Source organism: Triplophysa rosa, linkage group LG1 (assembly GCF_024868665.1).
Source record: "Triplophysa rosa linkage group LG1, Trosa_1v2, whole genome shotgun sequence".
In the NCBI taxonomy this organism is placed as follows: Eukaryota; Metazoa; Chordata; class Actinopteri; order Cypriniformes; family Nemacheilidae; genus Triplophysa; species Triplophysa rosa.
The window spans coordinates 22,520,628-22,530,514 of NC_079890.1; the positions used below are offsets into that span (position 1 = coordinate 22,520,628).

The following is a 9,887-nucleotide window of genomic DNA, read 5'->3' on the forward strand; positions in this document are numbered from 1 at the left end:
TACACCAAACAATGTTATATGCTCCTGTTCCTTGATTCTAAAGAGGCGTGCAATGGAGATGTCTCTCTAGCCCCACCTTGTGCTAGAACATTTTGTGCATTGGACAGGGATACGCGTTTTGCATGTCATTGAAAAATATTTTTTTACATTTGCACGTACAGAAACACAAAAGAGTAATTGAAATAAACAACGAATGCGTAAAGAGAGTAGTGTAGTCGACAGAGGAATACCCTTCGTTATAGAATAGATTAGTTTGTAATTTTGAAAATGGTACTCTGTATAGGTTCGTATTATTTTAATTGACACTTTAAGTCATTTCTATAATTGACTTTCATTTCGCCTTCGGGTTGTTTTAAAATAAAACATTTAAGGGGGGGGGGTGTTGCTATATAAAGAGGCATGTAAAGAGGGAAGAGTTTCACTGTAACAGCTACTTCCGGCCGATGCTATGTTTGCTGGAGAACGATAATTTTCCCGGAGTTTCAACTGGATAAACAGACCATCGAGTGGCCAATGCGCAGAGGAAATATATCCCAGAGTTGGTTTTAATTGTTTTATTCTTGTTTAAAACGTTAAAATAAGCAAACAGATCCGACCAGTTATTGATAGGTTATCGCTGCTAGGTAGTATAATGTCCTACTTTGCAACACATGAGCATGTGCATGGGTTATATAGACGCAAATCAAAAACAATGTTTAGTTGGAGATTTACTTGACTAAGTTACATCCACACAGTATTTAATACCGCTAACTATGCGAAATGTATCAGGCATCAGGGTTCATCTCCGAGCTAGCTTAATTTTTGTCACATCAGCTAACGTTAGCTCCACAATGCTGCATAACAACGAATCTGTTGTTGCTGGTGTTGTTTACAAGCATCATGGATAGACTGCCAAAGTACCATGTGGAAGTGACCCTAACATTTAGCAAAATCTTGAACACGTTAAACAACACTGTTTACCTTTTGTAGTGTTGAATGAAAGTGTTTAAATTTACATTATGCATGCAACATTATAGATTTGATGTTATGTAGTCAGCCTTTACACTAATGTCGAGATGATTGTTTTCACTAATAATAAAATATAATATTTTAACAATATTATCAGCTTTCTGTTGGTTGTACAGTATTATTGAAGTAGTAATAGCTGAACTAAATCTTGGTAAATATTTGAAGCTTTAAATGCTGATCTCCGTCCTAATGTCTATTCATTGTTAGTATTAAATCAATATTTATGTTATGTAAGTCACATGATGTCACATAGTGCATGGTGACATTTCTCATAACTGAATTGAGAATTCAAAATCAAAAAGTGTCAAAGTATGATGATTGTCACGTGTTTTCTAGTGGCTACACACATTGGAAGCAATAAAGAGTCTGAGGATATGAGAGATTCCATTCACAGCTTGCTGAGATCAATACCACGAGGCCTGACCCTGGGCCCTTCTCTGGCCAAAGATGGACAGCTGGGTTTGTGGTGTGTCGGGCGAGTGTTACAGAAAGGCTCTTTGCTAGGTCTGAATGAGCCTGACAAAATGATTAGCAAGGAAAAGTTAGAAGAGGTATGTTTACCAGTGTGTACTGACAGGTGTTTGTTATTAAACCAACAGTAGCAGCTTTTACTGTGTTGTTTTTGTTTTAGCAGTGATCCTGTATGTAATTCATGTGAGCTTCAATTAAGAACTAAATAAGTGTTATTGTTCAGCAGGGATTACAAAATACATGCCAAACTGTGTTGAAAGGACAACTCTCAGATGAAATGTATTGGATAAGGTATGTTTATTCAGCATTCACTATTAGTCTTTCTGTCATGCATTTTAATCAGGCTATCACTATTTTGTTTGTAAATGAATTAGTAACATTATAGTACCAGGCTTGTTTAACTGTCTCTCATATGTCTTCACAGGTTTGCCTGCAGTACTCACAATAAGGAAAAGAAGAATGTCAGTATGCTCGAAGTGGATGGAAGGCTGTGTCTACAGGTCAGTCAGGACATTAAGCCCGGAACAGAACTGCTCCTGTGGGGAGATCAACAAGAACCCCCTCTTGAGCCTCTGGAATCAGAGGATAAAACAGCAGCCATGCAAGTAGAAGTCTGCAAATATGATCCACCAGAAAAAGAGCAAGAGGAAGTTCTGGAGGCTATCCCTCCAATTCACCCTGATGATGCAGGCTGTGCATGTGAGTTAATACATAATATTTTTGCTGCATAGATGATGGTCCATGATGTGGTCTTGTGTGTTTAATATGTTGGCTAAATACAATCTGTGTCTTCCAACAGATTCTGTCCACAGTGGTTCAGAACAAAATACTGACGGGCAAGTCACACAAGAAGATGCAAAACCTCAGATTCACAGGAGTAAACCTCAAATCAAGTTGAAAAGAACTCGGAACTCCAAAGCCTGTAATTCTAGTGCTCTAGAGAAGCATGGAACAGACAAGGCACATGGGGAGAGTAAAGCTGAGCAGGCTGAGGAGCTTACCGCTAGAGATGAGATTCAGAACGTTAGTGTATCTACATCACAAGTCCTGAATTCATCAGAGCAGCTGAGCCCAGAGAGAAGCCTGAGAGCCAGCTCTCGCCTTGCAGCTAAACCTCGAAAAGTGCATTCTGCAGCTAACCGTACTTACAAGCGTGAAGGTCTGAAAAACAAAAAAAAGCTTTTAAAAAAGCGTGATGAGAGTAACGACAAAGAGGAAGTAAGTGAGAACCAATGCAATGAAAGAATGCAAGACTCTCAGGATCTCCTTCAGCTCTCCAATATACGAGAGAGGAGGTACAAATGTGACCAGTGTGACAAGAGCTTCTTTCAGCTGTGCCATCTTAAGAAACACAACTTGACACATCAAGATCAGAAGCCGTACTTGTGTAATGAGTGTGGTAAATGTTACAGTTCGCAGGAAAGCTTCCAAGCTCACCTGCTAATGCACCGCGGTCAGAGGCCCTTTAAATGCCCGGACTGTGACAAATGCTACGGCTTGAAACGTGACCTCAGGGAACATCTAGTACTCCACACAGGTGAGAAGCCGTATGTCTGTGACGTCTGCGGAAAAGCTTTTGCTCGCCGACCCTCGCTACGCGTCCACAGAGAAGTCCATCGGACCAAAGAGCCTGACTACCAGGCTCAGAAGATAAAGTGCCCGGAGTGCAATAAAGAACTAGCCACTTCTGGTTCTTTGCGGAACCATATGCGTCTCCACAGTGGAGAACGGCCGTACGTCTGCCAGTACTGTAACAGGAGCTTTCGGCAACGTGGGAATTTACTGGGACACTTGCGCATCCACACTGGAGAGAAACCCTACAAGTGCAATCACTGTGACCAGTGCTTCTCTCAAGTACCTGAACTGCGCAGGCATATGATTTCACACACGGGTGAGATGTATCTCTGTCCCGTGTGTGGTAAGGCTTTACGGGACCCTCACACACTACGGGCCCATGAACGGCTGCACACGGGAGAAAGACCTTATAAATGTGAACAGTGTGGGAAAGGGTACACGATGGCGACCAAGCTACGGCGCCACTTAAAATCTCATCAGGAGGGGAAGCCGTACAAGTGTCAGGAGTGTGGCGCTAAATACAAAATGATGCAGAGTCTACAGCGGCATATACAGTCACACAAACAAGCTGGGCACTCATTGCCAATGCAAGTTCGAGCCAGAAGGTTAGGCCATAAAACACAGAGTGAGCCAGGAAAGAGTGACGCCATCAGATTGGAGAATGGACAAGCTGTGCCATACGTTCAAGCCCCTGATGACTTTACAATAGTGTCTCACCCGGAAAGTGTAGTTTTGGACTCTGGCGTGTACCACCATGACACAATTGATAAGGGGCTTGAACAAATTGAGTTCAGTGAGAATATTATTCAGTTTATCGTCTCAGATAGCAATGCTATAGTAATTCAAGACCATTTTGCTGATGCCAAGTGTCTAGAAGTTCAGGAAGCTAATACTGAATGTATGGTTGTGCAGGACAGCAATGCTAGTGACAACAGTATCGTAGTTCCAGAACAGGATCCTAATAGTTGTTTAGTCATATTACAAAGTCAGGATGATCTAAGCTCAGTGGCAGAAACTGTCGAAATAGAAATGTAATTTTCATATTAATACAGTCTCTTCACATTTTGTTTCTGACCAAAGCAACAACAAGACAACTAAAATGACTCAAACAATCATTTTACTTCTTTGTTAAATAAACATGGCGGCTTTGTTGAATTAATGGCTTGTTGTTCTTTGATTTTTTTAGGACTGTTCACTGTGGATATCAGTACACATTGACTTTTGTTTGCAGTGGACCTTGTTACATCACTGTTTATGCAAACATTGTACATCTGTCAGGAAATTTAAGAGGGTTTTCCTTGATGAATCTTCTTTGAAAAAGAATTTATCCTGTCATTCGTTAACTGTTAAAGTGAATGACTGCGTATTTTACTAGTAAACCGTTGTCTTATCTTTAGTTCAGCAGTTATTTTGTCTTCTAAATAGGAATGAGATTTATACACCAGCTTAAATCTTTCATATATTTACTTCTTTAGAAGTACCAATTGGATAAAATATTGAAACACTTCACAACTAGTTTATTCTAATAACTTTGTAGGACATAACTTTTTTTATAGGTTTGAAAGAAATTAGGTTCATCTTAGTTCTCACTTACATTCAAGTACATCTAATCAGCCAGCTTTTGAGATATGAAGCTTTAGTGTTATCACTTTGTTTTTATTAAATGTAGCTGACGATGTTCCTCAGAAAGTAAAGCATGTTTTACTGAGCGTGATCTGATAGAAATGACTGAGACATTGAGTGACATCAAAGAGTTCAGACATTTTGTTCTCTCTGAACTCTGGTAGTTCAATATTAACTTGCAGTAGCTGCAGTTTTGGGCTATGTGACTGAGTGGGCGATAGACTCCGTGAGATGCTCCTAGTTTTTATAGGATTCCAGCCTCACTCGTCTGCAAGAATGGGAGCAAAACCAGCACTTTTCCTACTCTCCTTACTTCTTGGTCAAGTTCTCCAGCTCACATTGTGTTACGATGGTAAGAACCTGATTGAACATTTGAATTTACAGAATCTTAATGTTTCTTAGCTCTTGACGGTTTTGGTCTAAGTGTTTACTTTTTGGGCTTCAGTGTTTATTGACAACCAGGAAGCCTCCAAGATCATCCGGGCTAAAAGAGCTAACAAAATGTTTGAGGAACTAAAGCCAGGGAATCTGGAGAGAGAATGTGTGGAGGAGATCTGTGACCATGAAGAAGCTCGAGAGGTGTTCGAGAGAGTTGATAAAACGGTAAGCTAAGCATTTTGACATTATTTAGTGGTCTTGTGGAACATAATTAGAAATGCTTGAAATAATTGTGGGCTGATTTTTGATATAGTATATCTTATTATCTTAATAGGCGTTTGAAAAACTAGGTTTGTTTTATCTAGTATTCTAACTATTTCAATTTCTTCACGTCCTCAGGAAGCATTTTGGGAAAAATATTTAGGTAAGAATATCTTTTGACAGACTTAACATAAAGTTTCAGTGTAAACAGTGACGACATTTTGGGTAAACACTTTCTATTGAACCAAGGACAAAGTGCATTTTCACTGGCCTTTCCCTGCTCAATGTATAAAATAAAAGTCTTGTGTGAGTGGATAACTTTTGGCATGCAAATGTAAACAAAAGTTCTTTGTAAAACTATGTATAAAACTTAAAATTCCCTTTTATTCCCACAGATTGTAAAGGAACAACATTACCCAGAACAAAAGAAAATATCGACAGTGTGAGAACATGTGTGCATGTGAAGGGTAAGGGTGTAATAATGTAGTTAGAGTGATTGCATACTTGAACACATTAGTAAGTTAGTAAAACTAAAGTAGGTAAAAATATAGATTTTTGATTAAACTAAGTGACTGATTGTACACAAAGTTTTGTTGAGTAAAATCACCCTGCTAGTTGCATGTGTGATTTACAGGAGACTGCTACAGACATACTGGTGAAAACTATGAAGGTATTGTGTCTGTCACCAAATCTGGAAGGGTGTGTCAGTACTGGAAAAGCAACTTCCCTCACAGAATTCAGTATGTACTGTTTTGTAGATATTCTTGTGTTGAAACCCCAGTATCTAACAGTATCATCTTTCAGTATTTGATAATGGCAAACCATTTATTTAGTTGAATACTGGATTATGTTCCAACGCTTATATTCCACTTGTTTCCCTTCGCTAGTGAATTTAATGTCACACTTCTAAAGCTACCAGAGAACCACTGCAGAAACCCAGATAAGAGCAGTGGTGGGCCCTGGTGTTTTACAAGAGACCCCATGGTCAGGAGAGAATTCTGCAATGTGCCGAAATGCGGTAAAAAAAATTGCACAACAGACAAAAACACAAAAACAAGGTGTGGTATAGTGGCTAAAGCTTGGGATTTGCAACCAGAACGTTTTTGGTGTGGCCTGTAAGGCTCAAGAGGACAGCTCACCCAAAAATTAGAAATGAATTTATTCACCCTCATGTGATTCCAAATATGTGTGAAGGTTTTGAATAACTTTTGGTGAATAAACAATTACATTTTTGTAGATATTTTTGGGTGAACTATTCCTTTAAGTTGCCATTGAGGTGTTAGGTTTCCATTCTGTTTTAAGTTCCTCCAGACTGGTCTAGTTAAAGGTCCAGTGTGTAATTTTTTGGATCTATTGACAGAAATGCAATATACATAACTATGTGTTCACAGGTGTTTAAAGACCGTACATAATGAAGCGTTATGTTTTTCTTACCTTAGAATGAGTTATTTCTATCTACATAGGGCTGGTCTGCTTGCATGGAATGTTATTGACATGTCGCCATCGCCATGTTGTTTCTACAGTAGTCCTAAACAGACAAACTGCTCTACAAAGCATGTTTCGTAAATGCGTTATCTTATTCGGGAAAGAAGTCCTCTCTCAGCCTGAAAGGGAGGGGTAGGGGTGTAGTGGGCCATTGGTTGCAATTCGCAACCAACCTTAAGTTCATAGACACAAGAAATAAAGAAACAGTGCATTAAGACTACTAGTAATAAAATACTCTCTGCATACATGTTACCTTATTTATGACAAACCAGCAGTTCTGATCATCTCATTCTCTCTTCCTCAGGTGAGACTGTTGCACCTCCTCCTAGACCTCCTACAGTAAATCCTCAAGGGCGTTATGTTAAGACTAACTGTCAGGATGGAAATGGGGAGGCCTACACAGGAGATCTATCTGTGACTTTGGGGGGTCGCACCTGTCTGCAGTGGAACGCAGCAGAAGCACAAGCCTTGATTAAGGGAAAAGATTTTCTGCCTCAAGTTCAGCTGGTCAAGAATCACTGTAGAAATCCTGATGGAGATATGGAAGGACCTTGGTGCTATGTCAAGGAACCTAGTGGAAACATAACCATTGACTATTGTGACTTTGAGTTGTGTGGTGAGTTTTTTTTTTCCTCTTGCCCTAATACATATTCATACATTGTAAAAAACACATATTCCCCCATAGAAAAGTGTTACAGTTGGTTTATTGTAATACTCTTCAGAATGATATTTGGACAGAGGAAGATCTGGCATGGGTTAAATTTAAAAAAGGCCATTTTGAATAATTACAATTCTTGGTATTGTTTACATATGCATTAGCATATGTAAACAAAAATTATAGAGATCGATTTATAGATTAAATTCATAAATACACCCCTCTAAGCAATCTGTCTTTGTCATTTCATCTCAGATGCCCCTCTGGACCAATTTGTGGAGGATGCAGGTGGTCGAGAGAGAACAACTCTTGAAGACAAAAGGAAGACTTTCTTTAGCCCCCGCAGCTTTGGCAATGGAGAGCAAGGTAAGAGACTCATGTATTACACACTTTGCTTTGATGATGTTATCATGGGGTGACGTTTGATCTTTTCTGTAGTCGGCTGAGAGTAAAGTTAATGACATTGTCTTTTGTCAGAGTGTGGAGTGCGCCCCTTATTTGAGAAGGTCAGTAAAGAAGATAAAAATGAAAAGGAGTTACTGATGTCATACAGTGGAAGCAGAATAGTTGGTGGAGAGGAGGCTGAAATGGGCAGTGCTCCATGGTAAATGTTGCACAGCAGTAACATCAAATATATTTTGTAATTACAACTCGCTCTTTGCTTGCTTGGCATTATTGATAAAGGCCAATAGCTAATCCTGTGGATTGTATGTTGTTTTTTATGTTATTTGCAGGCAGGTGATGTTGTATAAGCGCAGTCCTCAAGAGTTGCTCTGTGGAGCCAGTCTGATCAGTGATTATTGGATTCTGACTGCAGCTCACTGCCTTCTCTACCCACCATGGAACAAGAACTTCACAGCCAATGATATCCTTGTTCGTCTTGGAAAACACTCTCGTACTAAGTATGCACTTGTGCACAAGTTTAGAAGACCTATATAAATGTATGGTACATCATTCAATAGCAACAACAACGTATATTATTAAAGGACAAATCTAAATGAAACCAGTGAATGTATTTAGTTCTGTTAGTTTAAACTCTGAAATAGCTTGTTTAGTGATTTAGAAACTTCTGAGTAATACTTACTTCTGCTTGTTGAAGGTGTTTTAAAACATTTTCTTTTTTCTGTCTGAGTCAGGTATGAGAGGGGCACTGAGAAGATAGCAGCCATTGATGAAATAATAGTCCATCCTAAATATAACTGGAAGGAGAACCTGAACAGAGACATTGCCCTACTGCACATGAAGAAGCCTATTACCTTTACTAATGAGATACATCCTGTTTGTCTTCCCTCCAAATCCATCGCAAAAAAGTTAGAAAATACAATATTTAACAACCCAGTAACCTTTTGAACAAGTTGTTTTATGTATTTGTCCTCTTTTATTTATGAATGACGAAGTGACACATTACAGTACATGTATCTCCTTTATAAAAACATATAGGCTGCATACACTCTATACCACTTTTGTAATAATTTGTTGAAAGTAATTAAATGATTTCTTTTTCCCCCTTTCTTTCTCAAGTTTGATGTTTGCTGGCTACAAGGGCCGTGTAACCGGCTGGGGGAACCTCAGGGAATCGTGGACCTCTAACCCTGCAAATCTTCCCACAGTGCTGCAACAGATTCACTTGCCCATTGTGGATCAAAACCTGTGCCGCAATTCTACCTCTGTCATCGTCACTGACAATATGTTCTGTGCTGGTAAGACCAGCCAGGTTCTTTCACATTAGGGACATTTAGACATTCTTTTCATTAGAAGCTTATGCACTCATCTTGACTTCTGTTTTACAGGTTTCCAGCCACACGAATCAACTAGAGGTGATGCATGTGAGGGAGACAGTGGTGGGCCGTTTGTGATGAAGGTAAAAAAAACGTAGAAAAAGTTACTTAGAAACCTCTATTTTGGACGGTTTCTAGTTATATTCAAGCTTCTTGTCCTTATAAAACTTCTCAATGCCCACAGAGTCCTACAGATAAACGCTGGTATCAGATTGGCATTGTGTCATGGGGTGAGGGCTGCGACCGTGATGGCAAATATGGATTCTACACACACCTGTTCCGTATGCGTCGCTGGATGAGAAAAGTCATTGACAAAACAGACTCGGCAGATACAGAATGATCTTCCAGCATTTGAAAAAAGACCTTTGCCACACAAGAACCAAATACTTTGGTTAAATTTAATGTAACCTCCAAAGTGATGAATAAAATTCTGAATTCTTTGTATGTTGATGCCAGTGTGTGAGATGGAGTTTTATTCTTGGCGTTTTTCATGGCTGTCTAAAACAATGCACAAAGAATTTACAAAATACTTTTTTCTGAGTAATTCAAAAGTTAACTTGAGGTTAAAGTGTTTTAAAACCTTTCTGTTCTGAGTTCATTGATAAAATGATCGTCCATCCTAAATATAACTGGAAAAGGAAAAACTTGAACGG

General features: G+C 39.2%; 2 protein-coding genes across 4 annotated transcripts; both read left to right on the forward strand.

Annotated features, from left to right (window-relative positions):
- Positions 1-440: 440 nt before the first annotated feature.
- Positions 441-4,205, forward strand: znf408 (zinc finger protein 408). Of its 3 annotated transcripts, none has more exons than XM_057331530.1 (5): positions 441-538; positions 1,345-1,559; positions 1,703-1,770; positions 1,904-2,178; positions 2,279-4,205. In XM_057331530.1, the coding sequence occupies exons 1-5, from the start codon at positions 514-516 to the stop codon at positions 4,087-4,089; spliced, it is 2,394 nt and encodes a 797-aa protein (XP_057187513.1). In that variant the 5' UTR covers positions 441-513; the 3' UTR covers positions 4,090-4,205. The 3 variants fall into 3 exon arrangements, with proteins under 3 accessions (XP_057187513.1, XP_057187522.1, XP_057187531.1); XM_057331539.1 differs by having other exon boundaries at positions 1,706-1,770; XM_057331548.1 differs by having other exon boundaries at positions 448-623.
- Positions 4,206-4,895: 690 nt separating this feature from the next.
- Positions 4,896-9,648, forward strand: f2 (coagulation factor II (thrombin)). Its single transcript, XM_057331611.1, has 14 exons — positions 4,896-5,029; positions 5,123-5,280; positions 5,455-5,479; positions 5,712-5,783; positions 5,951-6,056; positions 6,204-6,334; positions 7,106-7,417; positions 7,712-7,822; positions 7,934-8,060; positions 8,191-8,358; positions 8,593-8,766; positions 8,978-9,156; positions 9,247-9,317; positions 9,419-9,648. The coding sequence occupies exons 1-14, from the start codon at positions 4,909-4,911 to the stop codon at positions 9,572-9,574; spliced, it is 1,911 nt and encodes a 636-aa protein (XP_057187594.1). The 5' UTR covers positions 4,896-4,908; the 3' UTR covers positions 9,575-9,648.
- The last annotated feature ends 239 nt before the right edge of the window (positions 9,649-9,887 follow it).